The following is a 26210-nucleotide window of genomic DNA, read 5'->3' as shown; positions in this document are numbered from 1 at the left end:
CAAGAAGTTGATGGCATTTTGTTTTTGCCTCATAATCAAATTCTGTTGAACAAATGGAGTGTGTGTAAGTGTTGGATGTTTCAGGTCACCCAATTACAGAGGGCATAATGAACCTGAGATGTGGGTGGGGTTGACTCAGTTAGCACCATGGGGTGACGCGCAGAGACCTAACACTTGGGTTTTGACTGTTTCAGGACCATAGACAGCGCACAGCGAGGCGCACTGCCTATGCTGCCATCCAGTGGACAAATGCATGACAATTCTTTAAGTAAAGTTGACTATTTTTGCATTTCTTTTTGTGGCTTGAAATTAATAAATTAACACAAGAGACATCAGAATCAGAATCAGAATCACGTTTATTGGTTATGTATATGCGCAAACACACACATGGAATTTGGTTCCAGTAGATGGTGACTCTCAAGCACAGCAATGTAAATCACAACAATACACACACACACACACACACACACACACACACACACACACACACACACACACACACACACACACACTTATGTGTATGTATATATATATATAAACATACATATGCACATATGCGCACATACATACACAAAGTTGTATAAACCAACCAAAAATAACCAATCTAAATCTTATATACATAAAATACAGGATGACAGAAAGGAAATGAATACCACAGAATGTACATAAGGTGCAGTTGCAGTCTAGATGTGTGAGCAGTGTGACAGTTCGACTGTTTATGAGGGAGATGGCAAGGGGAAAGAAACTGTTCCTATGTTGGGTGGTCCTAGTCTGCAGGCTTCTATACCGTCTGTCAGAGGGCAGCAGGTCAAAAAGTCTGTGTCCAGGGTGTGAGGGGTCTGTGATGATTTTCCCTGCCCGTTTCCTGGTTCTTGAGAGGTACACGTCCTGGATGGAGGGCAGGGGGGCGCCGATGATCCTTTCTGCTGCCCGTACAGTCTGCTGCAGTCTGCACCTGTCCTGTTTAGTGGCTGCACCATACCAGACTGTGATGGAGGAGCACAGGACAGACTCAATGACTGGAGTGTAGAACTGGATCAGCAGCTCCTGTGGAAGACTGTACTTCCCCAGTTGTCTCAGGAAGTACATCCTCTGCTGGGTCTTTTTGAGGATGGAGGAGATGTTGGTCTCCCACTTCAGGTCCTGGGAGATGGTGGTACCCAGGAACTTGAAGATCTCCACAGTCGACACCGGGCTGTCTGATATGGTGAGGGGGAGCAGTGTTGAGAGATGTCTCCTGAAGTCCACTGTCATCAGTACAGTCTTAAGCGTGTTCAGCTCCAGATTGCGCTGACTGCACCAGAGTACCAGCCGCTCAACTTCCTGCCGGTATGCAGACTCATCACCATCCTGAATGAGGCCAATGATGGTGGTGTCATCTGCAAACTTCAGGAGCTTAACAGCCAAGTTCTTGGAGATGCAGTCATTGGTGTAGAGGGAGAACAATAGTGGTGAGAGGATACATCCTTGAGGGGCACCAATACTGAGGGACCGAGTTTCAGAGGTGATCTCCCCCAGCCTCACTTGCTGCTTCCTGTCTGTCAGGATGGTATTAAAAGCCATCCACTGACCTGTTTGCCCGGTAGGTAAACTGCAGGGGGTCCAACTGGTAGCCTGTAATGTCCTTCAGATGGGCTAAGACCATGCGTTCAAAGGATTTCATGACCACAGACGTCAAGGCGACTGGTCTGTAATCATTCAGTCCTGTAATGGTGGGTTTCTTCGGGACTGGGATGATGGTGGAGCGTTTGAAGCAGGAGGGGACTTCACACAGCTCCAGGGATCTGTTGAAGATACGGGTAAAGATGGGAGCCAGCTGTTCAGCACACATTTTGAGGCAGGAGGGTGAAACACCGTCTGGTCCGGGGGTTTTCCTTGGGTTCTGTTTCTGAAACAGTCAGCTCACATCCTGAGTGTGCATTCTGAGTTCCAGGGAGGGGGAAAGGGGGTGAGAGGAGGTGTGATGGAGGTCATTGAGTCTGGGTTGGGGAGGGTGAGGGGGAGGGGTGAGAGGTGTGTTGGGGGTCAGTGTCTGAAACAATGTCTCTGGGGAGGGGTGGGTGAGGGGTGAGAGTCTGTCCGTCTCAAACCTGCAGTAGAATGTATTCAGCTCGTCTGCCAGGTGTTTGTTTGCTTCAACAGGTGGTGGGGGGCATCTGTAGCTGGTGATTTCCCGCAGGCCCCTCCACACTGACGCAGGGTCGTTGGCTGAGAGCCGTTCTTTCAGCTTCTGGGAGTAGATCTTTTTAGCCGCTTTGATCTCCCTGGTCAATGTGTTCCTGGCCTGCTTGTACAGGGCCCTGTCACCACTTCTGTAGGTGTCCTCCTTGGCCTTAAGAAGATGCTGGATTTTAGGAGTGAACCATGGTTTATTGTTGTTGTATGTGCAAAAGGTCTTGGTTGGCACACACACATCTTCACAAAAACTGATGTATGATGTCACAGTGTCCGTCAGCTCATCCAGATTCTCAGATGCAGCTTCATGTAAAGTGTAACATGTAAAGTTCACTTAAAATCCAGAAAAAATAAATAAAATTAAAAATAAAATTAAAAGAAAATGTCATGTAAAACTACTGCGTTTAACATGGAGGTTTTTCCAGTGTTTTCCATTAAAACAAATTTTTATCAAATATTATTTTTTATGAAAAACAGGTGAATTATTCTCAACCCTTATCTGTGAGAGGTAAACAACACTAATGCACAACATAGTGATTGAAATGGTTTGTAATGGAATGACAAATTATGTATAAATACTGTTTATTGGGATTTTTGGTCTCTAACCCTTTTAGATAACTAAACATGCAATGTTTATTGAGTCAAACTCAGTCAGGGACATCATTGCTGTCCCTGAGAAACATAACAGATGGGTTAGCTGTACAGAAAAATTTCACAGGGGTCACCACAGCGGGTAGCTCTGCATACTCGATTTGGCAGACTTTCACTGCGTGTAAAATAAATCACTCCAAGATCATTTTAAGTCAAAAAGTTTTAATTTTGGCACCCAATTTAAAATAATGGGAAAATGTTCTTTCCTGCAGTCCATCCCTGGCACACACTCTGCCTTTGTGAAGTTCAGATTGCTTCAGCTTTTGTTGCAGTGGTGTTGTGCAGGACTGCATTGCAATGAAATATGTGTCTAATAATATTTCTCTTTCATATATGTGGATGGCAAAGCACTGCTAAATTAACGCCAGCCTAACACAGTTTACTTATGTGCCTAATAAAGTAGCAAGTGAGTGTATATTAAAGAGAGGCTGCCTTGGAGTATTCCTTGTTAGCATATCTGGCACAAAGAAAATACCTTTGAAAAGAGACTTTTTGAAGAGCAAACAACACATTGCTGCCAAAAGCAGAAGCAGTGTGCTCAGCGAGTCGTGTGCAGCGATGTTCATCTGGCTTGAAAATGGTGTGAAAACTGGTGAAATAACGCTCAGAGAGAAGTTGGGTGTGCAAACGTCTTGAAATATTAGCTTAATGAGGAAGTTAGAATATTAGGAAGATGGACAAAAACAGTTTGACTGAGTGAGGCCATGGATAGAGGGGCAGTAAGCTGAGTGTTTAAAGAGGTCAGAGCCAAAAGCCAGATCCGAAGTTATATGGACGCAGAGATCATGTCATTCATCCGGTTTTCAGTGAAAGGTCAAACTAGTCATTAGAGCAGAGCAAAGCGGATGGAACTGACAGGCTCTGGATGGTACACACACATGCACACAAAGACACACACACTCTCAATATATCTGAGGTTAATATGAATCACATCATGGTTGTGGACAAAGGGAGCATGGCTAAAAACTCATCTGTAATTTAATTAAAGCTATAAAGAACGAAATGTCATCATACAGAATTATTTTTAGCTATAAAATAAAAACAATGCAAAGAACACAAAGAACAGAAACCTCCTTGGTTGTGTACCCTCCTTGTTCAAGTCATGCACTGTCATTGTAAATATTAATTGACTCCTCATTGACACTGACATTAAAAAAAAGCAAAGGGCAGATCAGTATAAGCAGGGGGAGAAGAAAAGAACGAAAGAAAGAGTAATGAATGCGATAACTACACAAGCAGATACACTCTTGTCTGCTCTCGCACACACAGGGAACTGCAGCTGACAGCTGTTAGATGGTGTATTGATTTGTCCTCGGCCTCCAAATCGGCCTGCCAGAGCTTGTCAGTATAATGGAAGAAAGAGAGCTTGAGAGAGGGACGAGTGAGACGGTGAGACGGCCAGAGTGAAAGCTAAAGGTCAAAAGGGAAATTTTGACCAGCCGTACCTCCAGTGCTCTGCTCATATTTCCTATTGCACGCACATCAGTGCTGATGTTATGTATCTGTGAAACTGTTACTTGTTTACAACCTGTCCGATCATCACGTTTCGGCTTTCGACAATGCTGCAGCGTTCACAGAACTCAGCCGTTATATCTATGAGTGGCATGTCATTGTGAGAGATTAAAATGATGACACAAGTCATTAGGGAAAACTCATAGTCACAGGGTGCATTGTGGAGGAAATTTCATATTTTCCACTTTTATCTCCGTGTATATTCTCCAAGCAGAATCAGCTTGCATATAAGGTTGACCTTTGCTGCACTGATCAAAACATCCTCTTCTCCTTTGAGAAGCTCTCATCTATTCGCTCTCAAATGTTAATTAGAGAACCGTGTTTGGTGAGGAACAGAGAAAGATAAGTGCACAGATGCAACCCTGGGAAATGACAGTTGGCTTTATTGGTAGACAGGGCTGAAAGGGACACACACACACAAATCCCCTGCCACCTGTTTTTTTTTTCTTCCCTCTCTGCTAGGAGAGGTATAGGAGATCGAGTGTAACTTTATTTCTTTTCTGTCTGTGAACTGTGAGTGTGCTTCCCTTTGCACGGACAGTCTGACCCACATGCATACACCAAAACCACATGATATATTTCTGGATGAACAGCCATCCATTTTGTGCAATTATTTATAGTTTAAAAAAATATATATATATATTTTTCAGTCAGTTCTACAAATATACATTTCATTTTGACCTTTCTAAACATTCGGCTCCCAGAATGGGATATAGCACAATCATCAAGTCATGTCAGTTTGTCCAACACTTTTGATATCTGCAAAACTATTTTAACATCATCCCAGTTTCTCTCTGATGTGGGCTGTGTAATGCACTTGGCATACTAGCATGCTAAAATAACACACAAAGACAAAAAAAGCATACAGAACTACTAATGATCAGTATGTGTTTGTGACCTTGTCAGCATGCTGATGATGGCATTCAAGTAAACACACTGCTGAATCTCTTGGAGTCTAAACTTAGTTTTGTTTTCCTTGTATTCTTCTGTGTATTGAGTACGAAACTGACTTTTACTTTTAAAAAATGCACTTGTCAAGGTAGCTCAAATCAATGCTGCTCTCAGTGTCTTTCTCAGAATTTACACAGATCCTCTATCTTGAAATTTTCGTGATTTTGAATATCTCCCCCATAAAAAAGAAAACAAGAAGAAGTATATCAAGGATAATGCATCATGCCCATAAAGTATTAAGCTTTATGACCACTCCATGCAGTGTCAGTGGAGCTTGTTAGAATCTGCAGACACTCATCTTTCAGAAACAAACTGAGAAGCAAACAACGTTACCTCTGCAAGGTCAAAAGTATCGATCTGTAAAACCTGAAATGAGGCACTGTGTGTTTATGGCCGTGTCTGGGAAGTAATTTGTCTTTACTTTTATTATAATGAAAACTTATTGCATCTTCTTTTTTTTTTAACATCCCCCATTGACACCTCACCTTCATCTTGTTTTGTCAGGAGAAAATCATCAGGATCAACCAGACGGAGCAGGAGGCGTTAGTCTGCCCTGATGTGTTATAAGTTCACAAAATGAACATGAGGCCAGTGCATCGTAATTCATTGTGAAATGGTCACATTTAATGGTTGAAACCTGTCATTGTATATACATCTATAAAAAAGACCCCAGGTACAGGTTACGACATTCTACGGCTAATACATACATTATTATTAAATAATAAACTTTTTGTTCATTGTTAAAGTTACATACTGTATCATAGTTTACAAAATAGGATCAAAGAGAATTAAGCCATTAAGAATGTCTGGGAAAAAAAAGAGAAGAAAAAAAACTAAACTCCTATACGTGTCTTTTTATTATTTGTCCATAAAAAATACAATAAACACTTCAAGATTCCTGTGAATAACATAATATTAACTGGTAACTGATATTGGCCATTGAAATGTAAACTGCAAAAAGACATTTCTAATGTTTGTAAAGGCGTCAGAAGTCAGAAAGCAAACTGATTTGTGTTACTGTATTTTACAGCACAGAGCAGAATGGAAAACCAACATAGCTTGTATCAGAGTTCCAATAACCAGCTTTGCTGCCATCAATACAAAGTCAAACCAAAAATAAAAAACAACGGTGGGGAAAGAATGGTTCAGTCTCAAATCCACTTTATTTTATTTATTTTTTGTTGGGTTTTTTTGTTGTTTTTTAGGTTTTGTTTTTTTTTTTTTACAATTCAGGTCGTCCTTGCCGGTTTCTGAAAGCTCTATGTAAAGCTAACTGTGTAAATAAGCCAGACTATGGTTATTGAATTCTCCAAAGTGTTAGTCCTCTTGTTGAAAAAACAAAAACAAACAAACAAAAAGAAAAAAACAAACAACACTCTGCTCTGTCAGTTGTTGGAGATGTGCAGACTCAGAGTCTGACTGAATAAATTTGTGACTTCTTTGTTAACTGGCGGGTTGACACAAACATGGGCTGCAGGGCTTTGTCCCCAGTTTGATTCCTGTAATGGGTTTCAGCATCCATTAGATGTCACGCATACACGTGCGCACGCCCAACTTTCTGGGGTTTTCATCCCATGATGAAGACAGGCACAGGCTTCAGGAAGCTCAATGACTTGGGTGGGAACCACTTTGTTGGGGGTGTATTGGAGTCTTTGGCATGATGATTAAGCTGTATAAGGGGCTGTAAGTATACACACAAATACACGTGCCCTATATCAGTGTGTGTGTGTGTGTGTCTGTTGTGTGTGTACTACACTTCACTGCGACTTAAGAAGAGAGTGAGTACAAAAAAGAAGAAAAAAAAGGTAAAAAGAGATGTCAGCTGTGGCCTTGATTCTGTTGCCGAAGAGGAGCCTCTAAAACCCAACTGAGACAAATCAGTTTAAAGTGGCTCATCAAATCCACCAGGGGGTAATGTAAGACAATAATCTTGTTTTGGTGTTTGCCTCTCAGGTCGCTGCTGTTGCTGTTGGTGATGATACCGATAACAATCTTCCAAAGTTCCTCTGTAGATTTATTCTTCGTTTTTTTGTCAGCAAATCAAATAATCCCAAAATGCTGAGTCGCATTATCGTTGTCTAATGTCTGAATAATTTTGGTGAGTAACTGTGTGATGGACCGAAATGATCAATGCACTGTATCCTCGAAACATGTGCAAAACAGGAAAAAATACCAGCCTCCTCCTTCTTCTTCTTTGTCCTCCTACTTCACATCAGCCTTCAGCAATAAGACATTCACATCTGCAGAAAGAGGAACACAAATTAGCCTCGTCAAGCTGCACTGCATCAAAATATGAATGATCTGTCTTCTTGCCGTTCTCTTATATGTTATTCTTAATTTGTTTGCTTTTTTGGCCTTTATATTTGGTTCAGTGGGACTTTTTTTTGACTTAGCCGTAACTCTATTTGCAAAAAATGCAAATCCCCTACACATTTTTTTGTGTTTCTCTTCTAGTTCTTGGCAGGTACCTGCACACTAGTGGGACTTCTCCAATCCTGTTGTGTCAGTGCACATATGCGGCTCAGCTGGCAGGATGGCAAAAGAGGACAGCCTTTCTCTCTTTGCATTGTGTGAAGTTATTACACATTTAAAATCAGTGGGTGAAATGGGCAAAAACAACATCACAGTGACACGCATATTGGGCATTGGGTCATAACTAGTGTCTGTAAAATCACTTTGATGCTAAACACATCTCCATAATGCTTGTGGCAAGGAAAAGAATAATGCTCCCAAAGTCAATTAAGCTATTAGTTTGGGAAAGGTAATGACTTAATTTCCTTAGTAAGTTATGATATAATGTAACATAAGGGATTAATCCTTAATAGCAGTAACAGCGTCAGCTCGTAATGTTACTAGCTGCTTTTCATTTTTTTAAACACTACACAAGACTGCGCTTTGGTTGAGCTGCCAGCAACTCAACCATCTAAAATGTAATAAGGGGCTTCTAACAGCTTTTGTGTAAGAAACCAAAAATGTTGGGACTCAAACTTGAGCCAGCCCTCATTTCTTCACACGTTGCTTCCAGGGAGACCGACTTTTGTGTATTTAAAAAATAAACAAAACAAAACACTCACAAAATTGTTCTCCAGGCTTTCTAAAGCTCTTTTCAAATTTTTCTTTGGACATGGGTGCTTTTCCCCTTATTTTTAGTCTGATACAAGGATTGGGATGAGAATGAGTGAAAAAAAGCACCCAATGTCATTTTCAGAGGGTTTTCCCCCCACTTAACACTAATCTATGAACCATTCAAGCATAAAAAAGGTATCTAATATGGATGAACCAATGTTGTGTCTCCAGACAATTTAGTAAAGAACCAATTTTAAATTGTTAAATAATGTTTCTGCACCAACAAAGTGAATCCCAAAGAGCTATTAGCTGAAAACTTGGTATATCCTCACAAGGTGTGTAGTGCATCCTTAAAAAATTTGAGGAAACTTGACAGGTTGAGTACAAGAGACTTGTCAGGCCTAAAAAGCTGCCTACACCATATGAACAGTGTGTGAAAGTCATGTCCTTAACTAATAGGAAAAATGCAAGTACAGACCTGACACAGGATCTGACAGATGAATCAGACACTTCAGTTGATCCATCTACTTCACTGAAGGTTCATCAGAAATGGTGTCAGTGGAAGAGTGGCATTAAAGAAGCCACTCTTAATGATAAAATGCCAAAATACACAAGAACTGTATTGAAAATCTTATGGAGTAATGAATCCAAATTTGACACTTTTGGTTCAACTCGATATGTTGGAGAGTGTCAGGAGAGGGATATGACAATTTCAACAGTCATGTGTAAACCAAGGTGGAAGCTCTGCCATGGTTTGAGACTGTATTCCAGCCAATGGTGTTAGAGAGCTTGTCAAAAACTGATATAATTATGAATAGTAGTACAGTATGCCAATGATCCCAAACATGCTGGCAGTGCAATACTGGCATACGTGGATAGAACAATACATAACTGAAAACTACCAGTCATTGATTGGCCTTCCTAGAGCTCAGACCTGATAAATGGTATGGTACTTAGTTGGAGTAGAAAAGCATGACATAAGTACTCAAAGCACTTTTTATTACCTCATTTGTAGCCAACATCAAAAGAAGAGCTTTAAATGTCATTTAAGAAGCCCGGAGAACTAGACTACTTCAAAACTACTTAAAGAAATTAGAAGAAACATTGCCTAAAAGAACTCAAGCTGTGTTAAAGAATAAAGTAACTTGAAATGTTCATTACAATTGTACAAACTTTTGTTTCCTTATATATTTTGTATTTTCATGTTTGCACGTTTCAGTAAATTGCAGCACCTGCTTCCAATTCCTATAGAAATGAAGTTGTTTAAGACTTTTACACAATACTATATATTCGTAACGATAATAATTTCCTATAACTTGCAACAACTCTCTACATATTTCCAGAGTGTTTTCTAATTGTGCCATCTAATCTGTCTGTTGGCCTTTCTGCTTTCCTTTGTTGTTATAGAGTTATTAATCCTTTGGTGTGTATCTGTTGACATGGAAATGTTGACATCTTTTGAAATGGAGTGTGCTTGTAACACTAAAACAAATTAGAACAGATTCCCATTTGGACCTGCACATACAGGCTGCATGGGAGGGGAACTGGCATGAAAGTGCCTTAATCGTATTCAACCACTCCACTTGCAGCAGGTGTTCAGCTGGAGAAGCGTCCATGTTTAATGTATTTTTGTTAAAGTGTTATTGGTATAAAGCTGTCGCTAATCTTTTGATTAAAGTAAAAAGAAAAAATGCAACTTCTACGCATAGTTTCATTAATTTTAGATTGTGTATATTTATTTTTCAGCATTTAGATAAAATATGAGTTCATCAGAAGGACTGCTCAGGTCGAGCCATTTGGAGACAAAGTTAGAAAGGCAAGGGTGAGATGATTTGGACATGTGTAGAGGAGCGATAGTGGATATACTGGAGAAAGAATGTTGAATATGGATCGGCCAGGTGGGAGAAGATGAGGAAGACCATAGCGAACATGTCAGGGTCCTGGGTCTGAGATCCCTGGGCAGTCATGGACTGGTGATAGTATATGTATTTTTGGTGTTGCTGCTGCTCTTTTCCATGCTTGTAGATGTGAGTGTGTGTGTGTGTGCACGTATGGGTGCAGGTGTGTCTGTACACTGGTTTACAGGCGCCTTCAGGCCTGGTGGGTGTGGCCCTGCTAGAGGACTGGCCACACCCGAAGCTACACACCTGCCGCTGATCAGGGCTCGTCGGGGGAGCTACTTAGGAGAGTCTTGGAGCTCCCACCGACGCGGGATCATTCCATGAGACTCCACGTTAGTCTTCAGCTTAGTTAAGTCTGTGAGTGTATGCCTACTGGAATTTAGTGTCTTGACGGCTGCCTCTGTTATTTCCCCTCAGGAGGAGCGTGGAACACTGGAGGGCAGCAAACACGGGGTGTGTGGACACTCGAGAGTGGAGAACACGGAGCACGGACTTTTAGAGAAGACACGACACGGGAGTCACGGGAGCACACGGGGATGTATTATTGTGTGTACAGTTTTCACTGTAAATAAAGAGCACCGTTTGCATCACAGAGTACCGCGACTGGGTCCTCCTTTCCCCACATCCCCACGGTCTGCCAGCCAGACCATGACAGAACATTCATGGATGTAGTGAAGCAGGACATGCTGAGGGTTGGTGTGACAAAAAAGTACTATGGATAGGGAGATTATCTGCTGTGGTAACCCCTAAACTGGGCAGCCAAAAGAAGAATAAGAAATCTAAACCTTTACCGTTACCATTTCAACAGGATTTAAAGAGTTAAACCAACCAGATGTTACAGCTCCTGGTCCATTAAACATGCTCATATAAACAGAACATATAAATATATGTCATATAAACACATAAACAGACATGCATCGACCTGCCAATACATGAGTGAGCGATTGAGTTACTAATCAATATGAAAATTGGATCATGTAGACTCCTTATAAGTGATGAGTATATATCTGCATGTGTGTGTGTATCCGGGTGTTGTCGCTCACCACATAAGCAGCAGAAGCAGCATTCCTAACAGCAAACGGGAGAAAAATGTGATGACCGTGGCAGCTCCTCCCACTGGAGGTTCAGCCTTCTGTGGTGCGTTGGAGCATGGCATGGGGGAGGTCTTAGTCTCTGTAGAAAATTTATCAGAAGACACAATAAACCTTAGGAACAGATTTTAATTAACAATTGAAATCCTTGGTGAGTTTTATCATTTCTTTGTGTGTTTATTTATTAATTTTTTGGGGCTAACACAGTGCACAATACTTTTGTCCCTATGTGTGAAAAAAAAACATTACAAAATGACATGCTGATGAATGGATGCTGAAAAGTGCTCATCACACCAGGAAGAACCAAGCAGAAAGGAAAATACAGTGAAGAGCAAAATCAATTGTAATCTGCACAAGCAATCAATATAGAACTTGTCAAGGCAGTTATGAAGTGAGCTGGAATAAAAAAAAAAAATCTCCTTCATGCTAAAGCCGCAGGGAAACGGGGCAAAGAAAGGACGGGGAACAAAGTATATAGATGAAATATGGAGAAACTGGAACGGAAACAGACGACAAGGTAAAAAACCCTGAGGTAAAGCAGGCGGGGAATACAGCAGGAGGTGGATAGAAAGAGTGAAAAATAAAGGAAATGTGCAATAAGGTAGTTAATGTATTGCTGATAACAGTCAATTGCACAGCTAGAAAATCTATCCATTTATACCCAACTGTAATACAAAGCCGTAGAACAACCGGATTCACAAAAACTCTTTTGACTACACCGGCGCTTGACTAATACTTTGCATGGCTTCAATTTAAGAATAACAAATCAGTACAGATTAAAAAAAAGAAAAAAAAAGAGAAAGACAGATAGAAAAAAGGGTCTCAGCAGCTTAGTAGCAGAAGCAAGTGAATTTTAATACAATCGGCACGCAATTTTCTTAAAAGATCTACTGACTTGTACAGTCTGGTGAGTGCAAAAAGTGTATATTCAATTACAGAAACATTAAAAAGTTATGATACTCTTGTATATTTTCAGCTAATCCAATTACGCTCAAGCGTACGAGAGTGAGAGAGGCACTTAACATCTTGTGGCAAACATAAATATGCTGAAAATCACTATGTGCTTAGGCATTTTTTAGTGCTTCGCTTTTTCATTGCTCGACAAATAAAAATATCACAGTTTAATGCTTTAGAAAACGGGACCTCTGCTACAGCTGCAGGCAGCACAGTAGATATTAACTGGTGCACAATGTTTGCACTCATTCTTTTTTTAGCGAAGAGAGAATATGATTTCCCTCTTCTTGCAATTAATGACTGTTGTGTAGTACTGCGTTGGGAGTTGGGAGATATTCGAAGGAAGCAGCCAGGTGTGAAATGGCAAGAGAGAGAGAAAAAAAGGGGGCGGGAGGGGGGAAGTAGGACGCATTTAACATGTTCAGCAGCTCAGTGCAATACTTCCTGCCTGGAGCAAAACATTGTGCTTTGGAGTGACAGAGAAAATAAAAATTATGCAGAAAATAATGTGCCGGTGACAAGGAAAGACAGTCATGGGGTGTATGCTGATGTAACAAGCTAGGTGAGGACAGGTAAACATAGCAGATGAAACAGTGATGTGATGAGGAGAGAGGATTGATCAGCACTGGTAGGGAAGAAGAATGGAGGAAGGGGCTGAGAAAAAGCAGAAAGACGAGGAGGACAAAAAGCTAACGAGATGAGAAAATTGCTGATCGACTCCAAGCACGCTGCCTGTTTATGCAAATACCGTTGATGTGTGAGGCGCTAGGATATCCTAATCCAAAATGCACACATGAAAGTGGTGTCTGTTATCATCCAGAAGTGTAGAGTTTCTGTTTTGGAGATTAGATTTGGCTTTTTGTCCCCCTTGCTGCTGTATTTGTGGGTCAATGAAGTCATTTCAGCAGAGTGGCAAACAAGGTGGGATAAATTATGAATCTAAATTATGAATCCTCGAAACAGTTTAGAATGGCAAAGCAGCTGTGATTCGATATTATTGTAAAGAACTTATGTCATATGTTTTTTATATTTACATGGGGATCACTTTCGAACAGATTATGCAACACTATCTGTTGGCTTTGACACTCTGCTTTACCTTAGCAATGTTTACTATAAGTTTACACAAACTGTAGTGCTTTTCAGAGTGGGTATACAGAAGAAGAGGATCTTAAAGCATTTCTGCAGGGTTCAGCGTGGTTGCCTTTTAATAGATACTCCTCTTCTACTATAAGGCATGAAACAGAAGCCATACATTTATAAATAGCCCCAGACTTGAAATACACAAACTAATATACAGTGCTAGACAGTGTCCAGTTTCTGTCTCGCACGCTGGGTGAGGCACCAACTTATATCTTAGATGTAATGCCTCGGCTAATCCGCTCTTTACTTCTTGGAATGTGGTCGCTAAGCAATGGCCCAGTCACAGAGGATGGGATCCTTAAATGTCTCTCGCCTGCCCCCATGTTATCCTTCTGATTCAAAGCTGCTCTGTGACGATGCCGGGAAACAGAACAGCCACTTAGGTTCAACTGGCAGCTACTTTTGCATGATGTATAGGTGACTTTCTGTTGTTGGGGGGAGGGGTGGGGTGTTGCAAAGGAGAACAGGAAAATGTGGTACATGCACGGTGGAGAAGAAAAGGAGAATGTGTAACTGCGTGTTAAGACTCCGAGCAAGACAATCAATAAGTCACAGGAAGTCTGTTGATTTACTATTCGGCTGAGCAGCCAGAAAATATTGGTGAGTGTGGAGATGTTAACAAGCTGGTCAGCTAAGAGTAGCAGGCCTTGGCTACATTTTTTTTTTGGGTGTGTTTACGAATCATAGACAGGAATCAGATATCGTCTCTGTTTCCTTATTGCCTCATTGCATGGTTCTACTTCAGTAGTCCCATTCTGCTGTTCTGGACTGCTATTCAACTTTGTTTTTTTGTTTTGTTTTTGCTTTTGCAGCATGCTTTGCATCATTTTCCATTTGCACTGTGAAGCAGCATACAATCAGTTCCACAGTATTTGAGCATTTCTGAATCTGAGCAGAGAGTCTTGGCCTGGACATTACATCGTATTACTTCTATCAGCAGCCACATCATCAGTAAATACTAGCATTTTCCATTGGCAGCCATTCATGCACATGGCGTGACATTGCTGCTTTTTCCCTATTCATACACTTTTTTTTTCTTTTCCAAAACTGTGCAGGCTCTTTCAGACATTTTCTGGCCTAATCTGGCCTCTCTGTTCCTGAGTGTAACCAGTGGTTTGCGCATTGTTGTAAACCCTCTTTGTTAACATTAATAAATCTTAACCATGGAAAGAATTCTGTGATCATCCACTTGATTTCTGTGTTTTTTTCAGGGCTTTTTGGTAATCCTGAGCTCGCCAGTGCATTCATTCTTTTAAGAATGCATACCAAATTTGAATGCAACCTCACAAAGACATCACCTCACATTAATTATACATTTGATTTATCATGAAATGACAAGGAAGCAGACCTCACCTGGCCATTAAACTCCTGTTCAGTGAACAGTCCAATTACTTTTGAATCTCTGAATAGGGAGCACTTTTTAGAAAAACGATTCAAGTCTGAACTTCAATCATCTCTTGTTTGCTTGCTTTTAAATCCAGTGTTTATGGTGTACAGAGGCAAGTTTACAAAAAAGTGTCCAAAAAAAGACTATATAACTCATTATTTATGTAATCTGTTACAGTTTTTACAAACAAGCAAACAAAGAACAGCGTACAGATCACAGATCCGCTGGAATAACAGCCAAACCTGAATGTAATTAGTGATCGAGTAAGTAACATTTGTAAAGGAAAGTAGAAAAAGGCCAGAAAGAAAAGCTAGAAATTAATATGAGTGAGAATATGAGAGAAGTGAGAAGGGAAGGAAAAGAAATGGAGAGAAAAAAGAGAGCTAGAGGCAAGATGGAGAAGGATAGGGGAAGAGAAACAGGACAAGGGGAGAGGGAAGGGAAGCAGAGAAGCGGCAGCTGGATCGAGAAGGAGCATGAGGAGAATCCCAATAACCTCCTGTTCTCCGTCTCCACGAGACCAAGAATAATACACTGTGTACTGACTGGGTGTTTATATGTGTGTGTGCGTCTGTGTGTGTGTATACACTACAGGTTATCAAACTGAAGGACTCTCTGTGTGTGTGGGTGTGTTTGTGTTGATGTGTTTGTGGCTCACAGAGTATTGGAGGAGGCTGCATGTTGTGAGTGTGTCTTTCAACATTAGTGTTTGTGTGTTGCCAGGTATGTGTGAGCTCATTTAGTGCTGAATGTGACGATGATTGTGCAGTGCTACTCTTTGCCAAGAGGAGTCAGTATTCTACCGTAAAACTATTACATTTGAACAGACTTTCAGAAAGACAAAGAGAAAAACAGACAGACAGACTTTGCCCCTTAGAGAAATTAGCGTCAAATTATTGGCTTCAGAAGTGAGTGAAAGAAAATAATGGTAAACACACATTAAAAATGTTTTAAACAGACAAATACAAATGCATAAATGCACATAAACACAACAACCCAACAATGCAACAACATCCACCAAACCATTATAGCGCTATGGTTTAGAAAACTCGGGGGAAGAAAATTAAAGTTTCTGTAGTGTATTGGTGTGAGTGCTCTGTAATAAATTACAGCAAACTAAATTAATATATCATAAATTCAGAGCTTTCCTCATGTGGAGCATTGAGGGAATAGTTTGACATTTTAGGAAATGTGCTTATTTGCTTTCCGCCTCAGAGTTAGCTGAGATGATCAATACTGCTATCATTGCCTGTTCAATGTAATAATACAGCTTGCTAATTATCACACATCTCATTTGCTTACACTGGGTGTAAAGATGACAAGGAGCAGCATTATGTGAGGATTATCTTTTTTGTCAAATAGCAGTTTGACCCAGGGAAACTATGATTTTACTACTCTTGAAGAAAAAGAGGCATTGTAGTCCCTGAAGAACCATAGATTATATGGACAAAAACTCTTGACTTGGTTTATTAAGTGACTCTTTAAATCATGGAAGCATGTAGGCTGTTGTCTGTTTATGGAAATCTGACATAACAAAGAAGGTTGTATCTGAGTTAGAAACTAAGAAACCATCATGCTCAGAGAGTAGCAAGAAGTCAGAGTCATAGCTGGCTTGCCTTGAAGACTCCCTACTTTATCATCTTTATACCTTTTAATGGGACCATAAATTAGAAAATGAATATCATGCAGTATTAAATAAGAATTGAAACTAGTGATTAAGACCATAAACTCACCAGGAAAATGTTACGGAGATCAAGTGAGCAATAGGGTTATTCGATCATAAATCGCAAAGTCAGACATCTTTCTTGGAAGCAGATACCCCCTGCTGGTCATTCAAAGAATGCACGTTTGAGGCACTTTGAGGAAGCTGTGTCCATTTTTCTACACATTTTGTAAGAACTAAGTCAGTTTCTACTGAGTTATATAGTTGTAATGCTACTACTACTACTACTACTACTAATAATAGTAGTAGTAGTATCATACTATCCTACTTATATTATACTACATACAATTGTGGAAATAGAAACCTTACATTTTTTTGCTACAGTCTATGAGTTGTTTTTTTAAATTAATATTTTATCAGCTTTGTTATGAACTTTCTAGGGCTAGTAATATATTTTCATATTATTGAGTAATCCAACACATTCTGTAGACCTGCATCAATGTCTATGCTAGCCTGTCTGATACAGTACGCACGGTTTAGTTTAAAGTTGATCTTGGTGGTTAGTTTCAAGATGTAACATATGGATAATAGAAACTTCCTCATCAGCCTGAGTGCGTTCATGAGTACATTCTTTTAAGTTGCATAATTTAATACTGCAGATGTACACATTACCAGTAGACCTACTAAGGATATATTTCTGCCATAGCCACTTCAGCTTAGAGGGTCCACAGACAATGTAATATTCCAGTTTTATACAGTTTTTCTCTGCATGACATTTAAAGAATAGTCTTTTTTTTTTTGCTAACTTCAAAAGATTAAAAGTACTGTTGCTGTAACATAGATGTATACTAATAGTGTGTCCTTTGACATTAATATAGGGCATTGATGGATGTGCCCACTTTAAGCAATTTAAGCTGCTTTAGTGTGCCCACAGGTGCTGCACAAATATAAGCTACTTTGCAACCCACCTTCACACCAGCCCCACATTTCATGCTGTATCTGTCATATCAGCTGTCATGTTCTGCTCTAATTTTTTGTTCTGCTAATTTTGCTTCATGCCTTTTTGTGTTCTGTGGTAGGGCAGTTAGGTCATAAGGAGATCACAGTCACTGAGCCATACCACCAAATGTAAATTAATGTCCTATAGTGGTCCTGACTGAACACTCATCTGGTGAGTAAATACTCGCTACATCTGCAAGACTAAAACAGAAATCGTCCAAATCCTTGTCTGCTTCATATCCGTTTCTTTTTTCTTCTTTCCTCCATCAGTGTGATGTGAAGATGGTGCACAGACAAGTATTTGGGCCTTGAATAGGTGTCTTGTTGAAGGTCTTCAGAAAGTTTTGAAGATATAATTTCACAAGTGAGCCGTCCTTTATCTTTGCTATATGCTCAAGTGGTGCCAAGTAGATAATTTCCAGAGACTGTTTTTGTCACAGTCACTGAGTATAGTGTCCAGTCAACACACATACATGCACACACAGACACAAAATCCAATATCCACAATGAATTTTTTTTATATATATGATCTGCCAGAAGTTGACGCTTTTTTTGACAACATAAGAGCAGTTTTTTTTGCTTTGTTTTTTTTTCTCTAAGGAAGGGCTCAGGTACTTAGGTTGATGTGTGTCGATTTGTCTCGAGGCGGATGGGTCTTATAGCTTAGACTGTAATAAAAATTCAGAGCTATCAAATGCTTATAGTGTCCTCTGTTTAATCATTAAGAAAGTTATTAACCAAAATTAATTTCATACCTAAATGCTTCAGAAAATTTACTGTGACAGCCACAGGCAAGAAGAACAATGTTGAGAATTTTATTGGAATACTATATCACAATGATTCCTCCAGCCAACAGACTACAATCTTACTTAAAAAACACAAAAAAGAGCATTTTAGATTTTTTTCCTTTTAGCGTTAACCTTTGTTCACTACTAACTTCACAACTACACATGAGCCATCTTAACATGTTAACATACTACTGAGCCCACTATGTTTTACTTGCTATTATTTTTATTTTATCCCTCTGTCCTTTCAGTCATCCCAGTGGTGTAGCTCATTAGAGTAAGCTGCTGAATGTGAGAAATATTAAACCTGCGAAGCAACGTTGTCATTAACAACCTGACATCAGGGCATTAGCTCAAAGGACTGTCTCACTGAGCTGCCAGCGCATTTGTAGACTCCTCTTTGGGTTTCATTATGTTTTATTGTCCCCTGTTATTGATCTTTTCATGGAACAATGACTCATGTATTTTGAAAACGTCTGTTAAAGTACATTTACGCACTGAACAGCCTCCAACCAAGAAAGATCTGCATGATAAAAACGAGTCTCCCTCTGACTGAAATTGGGGCTATAACTTACCAGTTGCTGTGTTCTGTAATGTTATATACAATATTGCACCACTAGAGGGTGGTGTCATGAAAAACTGCCATTGAAAATATAGTTAGGAAATAGAGTTAAGATAGCGAACTGTTAGCATGATGTGTCACCCTGCTACCTCTACGATTTAAGGTTATGTGCTGCATTCATCCTCCTTGACGAGGATTTATTTATTACCAGCCGTCATTATACCAGTATGAAATTCCACTTCAGTCGTGGAAACAACTGGCACGGGTTCTTCAATCCAGGGTGTGGCATGGACAGCAACACTCCAGTCACTCCATGTTCCAATCTCTGTGTCCTTGGCAGCCACCTGATGAGCACAGGGATAACAGAAGTATTCGATTCAGTTTTATTTATATAGCATCAAATCACAACAACAGTTGCCTCAAGGCGCTTTATATTGTAAAGTAAAGACTCTACAAAACCCTCCTTCTTCTTTTGGCTGCTCCACAACAGATGACCTGCCTCCAACCAAACCTATTCCTATCCTCCACTGTCACACTGACCCTCTACATATCCTCTTCACTACATTAATCTTCTCTCTAGTCTCCCTCTTTTCCTCCTGCCTGACAGCTTAACACTCAAAATTAATAGTAAAAGTGTAAAATGAATGCAATTTCAGTAGAATGTACATAATACTGAACCCAATACTTACATAAAGTATGGAGCTGATCTTGAAACGACCTTTTTTTAACCCTAATTTTTCTTTGCTAGTTAGTATGAAATCTTTACCTGGATGATGTACTCCTTCCCAGCGTAGGCATCAGTGATGTTATGGGATGTAGTGTCAGATAGCTCCACCTAAACATCAAACGGAAAAGAGCATGGAGTCAGTCTGGATCGGAAAACAGCGAAATGTGGTTTCCCTGGGTTACAGCAGGGTGTGTCTTGCCTGTTTTATTTTTGCAGTATATTAAAGTTGTTATCAAATACCCTTATTGATAAATATGGTCTCTATGGCCCTGGGGATATGAACGGCTCCAACATTATGAATTATGAAAATTCTCGGCTAAAAAAGACACTTGCGAGGTCCCAATTTAACTTTTGGTCTGGATCAACTGCCATTCTACCCACAGCTCTACCCATAAATTATGATCTCTGTATAGCAATCCAAGCTTGAGCTTTTAATGTTTTATGGAAGCCTCAGCTGTGCCTTACTGAATACAGTGTTTCTGCAGTGATCATTTATTGATAACACATCGTTCATCATTATTCTATGCATAGGTCAAGTGTATTGTTTTATCCCTGTGTTGTTTTACATTATTGAATTGATTGGACCTTGATGGCCTTGCAGCCGCAACACTCCATGCATACCAACTGTCAGACACACATGTAAAATACCAGCTGCATAATTGATGATTATACCAGAAAACATTGGCATCAATGCTACATAATTTTATGACACAATATTATGCATGCCAACATTTGAAAGCCTTTTTGCGCACACTTTAATTTGCAGAGCGAAACAGAGAATTAACTAAATGTTTGAGTTACAGAGGAGTGCATGAGAGAATGATTTGCTGCTCCTCTGTAATTTACGGTTAGTGCTGTCTGTGTGTGTGTGTGTGTGTGTGTGTGTGTGTGTGTGTGTGTCTGAAGGACTGAAGGAAAACTAGGTGGAGGGAGGGTGCTGCCTCTTTTTGTTTCTCCTGAAGTCGTAATATATGATTTATTGATGTGCCTGTTGCCTTGTGCAAGAGACATATAACCACGTGTGCACCTGCAGATGGACACACACACACACTCATACACATGTTAAGGATAATGGGATACTGGATAGGTTACTTGAAATCTCTACTTTAACAAGTAGATGCAATTTCATCTAAAGAACAATATAATGAATGCACATTCTGAAAAATAACGAACAGGAATATACATATGATAAAAAGAAAGTGCATTCAATTTGAATCTTAAGGTTTTATCTATTGGGACATAGAAGCAGAGGGGTTGGCTGTTTGCTGGTCTGAAACATTCCAGTTTTTTTGACACAACGCCAAGAAGGAAAGACATCAGCACTGATTTTGGAGAAGCAATGGTAGCTGCCAATCAATCTTGGAAAGGTCACTGACCAAAAATGCCCAACATTCTGCAGTGTGAAAGATTATCCAAAAGTTCACAGCATTCAAGACCGTTGCCAATTTTTCCTGGAGTGGACGTCCCACCAAATTCACCCAAAGATCACACTGTGCAATCCTCAGAAAAAAATGTCAAAAACCCATGCACTAGATCTCAGTCTCTGTAAGCCAAATTTACATGTGACACGTTAAAGTTTACGATAGTACAATTAGGAAAAGACTGACATGTTTGGAAAGTTGCCCGAGAAAACCTTTTCTCTCTAAAAAGAACAAGACAGCACAGCTTAACATTGCAAAACTGCATCTGAATAAACCACAAGAGTTCTGGAACAATGGTCATAATGCACAGAACACCGTACATAGCATGTCAACACAAACATCTCATACCAACTGTCAAGCACAGTGGTGGAAGACTGATGATTAATGCTTGTTTTGCAGGCACAGGACCTGGGCACATTGTAGTCATTGAGTTGCCCATAAACTCCTCTGTATACCAAAGTACTGTAGAGTAAGACCATCTGTCTAACAGCTAAAGCTTGATGATCCCAAGGACAAATCTACAACAGAATGATTGAAAAAGAAAATAATCAAGGTGTTGCAATTGCCCAGTCAAAGCCCAGATCTTAAAGTAATTGAAATGTGGTGGAACCTTAAGAGAGCTGTGTGTAAACGAATCCCTGCAAAGCTCAGTGAACTGAAGTAACTGAAGCATGGACTGAAATACCTCCACAATGATGTGAGAGACTGAAAAAGTCATATAGACGATGAATATTTCAAGTCACTTCAAGTTATTTCTGCTAAAAGTGATTTCAGAAGCTACTGAAGCATGGGGGCACTTAGTTTTTCTACACATTGTTCTCCATCTTTGACTTAGTGTTAAAAAATAATCACACTGTGTAATATGTCCCATATTATTGTTCAGCTCAGGTTGCATTTACATTATTTTAAGACCTGCCAAGGACAATGACTGTACATTTCATGTAACCTGTGCTGGCTAGACAAGTTAATAAAACTTGTCAGAAAAGAGATTTTCAAGACCCTGAGAGGCAGCTGATCTGCTGGAGAACACAAATATAGTCCGGTACTTGATAAATGATTGGTGATGCAATCATGTAATCTTGATAACTCCAACTCTGCAACACAAACTACAACACGTGCTACTGATGCCCACTTAGCTATCTTCTAAATTATATTTATGGTAATGTTTATCTAGGTGAGAATTCCAGTAATGTCAAAAAAGACCGCAATTACAGTCTTTTTACAGAAATTACAGAAATTTACATGAATGTCATCAACACCTGCAGCAGCAAGGAAAAAAAATATCCAAACATTTTTTTTTCTTTTCACCATAAACTCATAGCTCACTGTTTATTCCATTCAATTAATTTAGGTTCTTCATTAGCATCTCTGGCTATTGTTTCTATGTTTTGACAACATGTTACTGATGTTTAGGAATGCAGCAATTTCACTAAAGTGAAGAGTGAAAGTATCAAGCAAACAACAAAAAAAAAGTCAGCAGTCAGATGAACGGAGAGGATATCAACAAGGCAACAGCTTAGCCAAGTTTTCGAAACTGCTTCTTTTATGATGAAGAAAGAAAAACAAAACAAAACAAAACTGAAAACACCTGGGAGCGCACTAAGGCAGAGCATAACCAGCAATGGATGGATGTTTACAAACTATGTGATTTTTTCTCTTTGGCTTTGATTCGCTAACAAATAATTTAAAACAGATGAGGATGACAGTCAAAATAAAGTAGGGGAGTAAATAATAATAGTGATAATAATAAAAAAATAAGAATATTCGAGATATCACTAGCAGCTGCTCTGAAGAGTCTTGTGATTTGATCAAAACTCCCTCACAGCCACCATATAATTTTCAGCCACTAACAGTCATAGCCAAGCCTCAGCCTAGAGTTTCCCCTTTACTTCTCCACTTCTTCAGGATATGAAAACCTGTAGTCAATCTGACAAATAACCCACTGAAACACCCCCAGCATCACTGCTTTCTCTTTATTTCTGTAAGCCGTCTCTCATCGCTCACGCTCTATGTAAAGTTGACCCCTCTGTTTTCCACATTGCCTTGAACTGAGCAGCCTCTCTCGATCTGCTCCTATTTTTCAGCTCTCGCACCCTCACTCTCTGTTTGGAAGGAAGCTTAGTCTTTATCTGCCTAACCAAGCGCTACATTTATAGGCTTAATTTCATTAGTGGAATGCAATAACAACATCATTTGAGCATGTGCGTGTGGTTAGACTCCAGTGTATATTGTGTGTGCATATGGATCGGTTAAAAGACGTCTGCGCTGGCTTTGAGGCTAAAACTTCCATTGTTTAGATGTTGTCCAACCAGCATATCCAGCCATTGCTTCTATCAGCATTCCTTAGTGACTGCAATCTGTATGTGTATGTTTGGATAGTGATGTCTATGTTAATCTCCTCACATCTGTTTGACTATGTGTGTATGTGTTGGGTTTTTTTTATTATCCCTATCTCTCTATATTTTTCCTGTGCGTGTGTCGGTGCTTACATTCGATATGGGAAAGCACACATACACCAGTTTAGGCAAATATGCCTTTGTACAATTGTGTTTGCGTTTCTTTGTATTCGCGTATTTATTCTCATGTCTGCACACGTCTGTTGCATTATTGTTTGTGTTTGCGAGGCTGAACCGGAACCGACGGATGCGTACATCAGCATGTGTATGAACTACATATACTGTATGTCTATGTGAGGAGGAGTAAATGGAGTAAACAGCTTGCAAATAAACATTTCCAGAGAGATGGATGTGTTGCCGTGTTGCCAAGTGGCTAACAGGGAGCAGTGAAAGCAGCACTTAATATCGCGTAGTAAAAGAAGGTGGCGAGGAGGGGCTGAGGATAGATGGAAGGCGATTCACTTTGGAAAGGGCTTTTGCTATTGCTGCCAAAAAACACTATCAGATCATTCACACTGCAAGACCAAATCTGTGTGATGTGCCATGTGGTGGTGAAGGTTCAGTGATCAGCCAAACTGATTAGAATCACCTGCCTGGACCTATGTAGGTCTCTGTGATCCCACAGACTTACTTAAAAAAAATGAGCATAATCCAGACTAAAAGTGTGCGTAAGCAGAAAAGACTAACAATTATTTGAACAAAAAAAGTCAATTTTTTCATACACACTTGTACACAGTGTTCCTTTTATGGCAGTCCACCTGGAAATGTGCATTTCTGGATTGCCCCTTTAAATCTCCACATTTAACCATAAATGGTTAATGCAAAGTACCTTGTGAATCTTTATGCATAGAAATTAGTCTCTTTATTGTGCTCTTTGAACCGTCCTTGACCACTGTTTGCTGTGCAGTGGGGTGCATTGGAGGGTGTGTTAAGTCTGTTATGTGTTGGTGCATGTCCCGTAACATCCACATGCCAGCAGCCAAGGTTTCCCAGCACAATACTGCCTTGTAAGGAGATAAACATCGCGATTCACCTCACCTGTCAGTGGTTTTAATGTTGTTAGTGTAAATTTATGTGTGTATGTGTGTGTTTGTGTGCATGTGTTTGCGTGTGTGTGTGGGTGGGGGGGATATGTGTTTCACATGTGTCTTGAGGGCTGATCTATTGTAAATAGAGCTGTTCAAAGCTGTTCATCAGACTTGTTTACCGCTCATTAAAATTGTTTAGTGTTCATTTAAATTGTATGTAAAAGTGTGCCCACACATTTGTATGTGCAGTTCTACACACTGACAGACAGGCAAGCAGGTACACACACACACACACACACACACACACACGCACACACAGGCACACACACACACACACACACACACAGGCACACACACGCACACAAGCGCACACAAAATGCCACTCTAAAAACATATATATTTATCTTGCCATAATCATGTCTCATTAAGCCAGAGTAAATATTCACTAACCTGAGATATAATATGATAATAATTCAACCATAATAGACTAACCACAGAATGGACTATTTTGGAGGTAATTACTAAAATATTACTACATTTTCTTGTTTAATGAATAAACACATATGTCTTTTGTTTGTACACAGCATATGCAAACATGGCTGTTTGAAGATACTTGTTGATGCTACAAGAAAACAACGGTAACCAAACCTCACCTTTAATCGCCGCTAACGCCATCTTCCCAAGGTGGGTCGTGTCTACTGATTGTTACTGGCAAGTTTCAAAGTGAATGAACTGTGTTTGAAGCAGCATTTACATTCTTAGGACATTTCTCAGCAGAAACTCCTCCAAAACAAAGCAAAGCAAAATAACCCACATATCTCAGTGAAGATGAAAGGAAGAGAGAGCACTACCCTCTGGTTACTTTTGATTTCTGCTAACACTGACCCTGCGTTTCACAAAATAAGCTTACTAACCAGCCTAGCAAGTTAACGAGCCTGGTGGGCGGCAAGCTTGTTAAGCGCCATAAATAAAAGTGGTACAGGTAGATAACCAATTAAGCAACACTGACTAATTGATTAACAAGCTAAATCAAGTTGTATTGTATGACAACTGCTTACAAGAAAAATATATTCTCCTAACTAAAATATAATTCAAGCATGAGACAATAAATCCTGAAATTAAAAAACAAAAAACCTGTTCAAGTACTGTATCACACTGACAGCGGTGTCTACAAATAGCTAAATGGATAATTGTGAGAATGCCTGGTGTGGTGGTCATAGGTTGCTTTAAAAAAGGTCAGAGGACTCTGTCTTAGACAAATGTGCTGGTTTTGGAGCTTCTGTTTAGTTTGGTCCCAGGTTACTCTAGTAACCAAATAATACATTATTATTACTGCTGAGCAATAATCTTGTGATAAACTTAACTGGATAGACTGTATTGTGTAAGGATCAATACAGTACACATCTAATTTCCTGTCATTCTATAAAACCAGAATGCACGACAAGCTTTACATTAGTAGTTAAGACAGAAAATGAAGCTAATATATACGCACTCTATATTTTCTGTTTCTTTGTTCTAACTTTATTCACAGCAGCTTGTAAATACTGTGCCATTCTCAGTCTGTTATAACACATGCACAAAGACACACACAATAAACTTCTACAAAAACCCAGACAATGGGAGAGGCAGAGAGACGAGCTGTGAACATTCCTTAGGGATTGCATAAGAAACTACAAGGAAAGTAAGTGACCCTTTGCGTTTCCTCGTCTCTGCCAATCTCATTTATTTTGTTTCATGCCTCCTTTTTCTTGTGTCCTCTTTAATTGTTCTGCCCCACATTGCTCTTGTCTTATCTAGTACT

General features: G+C 39.8%; 1 protein-coding gene across 3 annotated transcripts in view; it reads right to left on the bottom strand.

Annotated features, from left to right (window-relative positions):
- Nucleotides 1-5891: 5891 nt before the first annotated feature.
- The window catches only part of cntfr (ciliary neurotrophic factor receptor), a 203487-nt gene continuing 183168 nt past the window's right edge, over nt 5892-26210 (bottom strand). For 2 of the 3 annotated variants that reach the window (XM_003440112.5, XM_019361248.1), the window contains 4 exons: nt 19604-19672; nt 19046-19181; nt 11300-11429; nt 5892-7529 (listed from right to left, as the gene is read on the bottom strand). In XM_003440112.5, coding sequence (XP_003440160.1) covers nt 7529; nt 11300-11429; nt 19046-19181; nt 19604-19672 — 336 coding nt within the window. In that variant the 3' untranslated portion in view covers nt 5892-7528. The remainder of the gene's footprint in view (nt 7530-11299; nt 11430-19045; nt 19182-19603; nt 19673-26210) is intronic. The other variant, XM_019361247.2, reaches the window with a different exon arrangement.

This window comes from Oreochromis niloticus, linkage group LG7 (assembly GCF_001858045.2).
Source record: "Oreochromis niloticus isolate F11D_XX linkage group LG7, O_niloticus_UMD_NMBU, whole genome shotgun sequence".
In the NCBI taxonomy this organism is placed as follows: domain Eukaryota; kingdom Metazoa; phylum Chordata; class Actinopteri; order Cichliformes; family Cichlidae; genus Oreochromis; species Oreochromis niloticus.
This window is presented reverse-complemented; position numbering and strand designations above follow the sequence as displayed.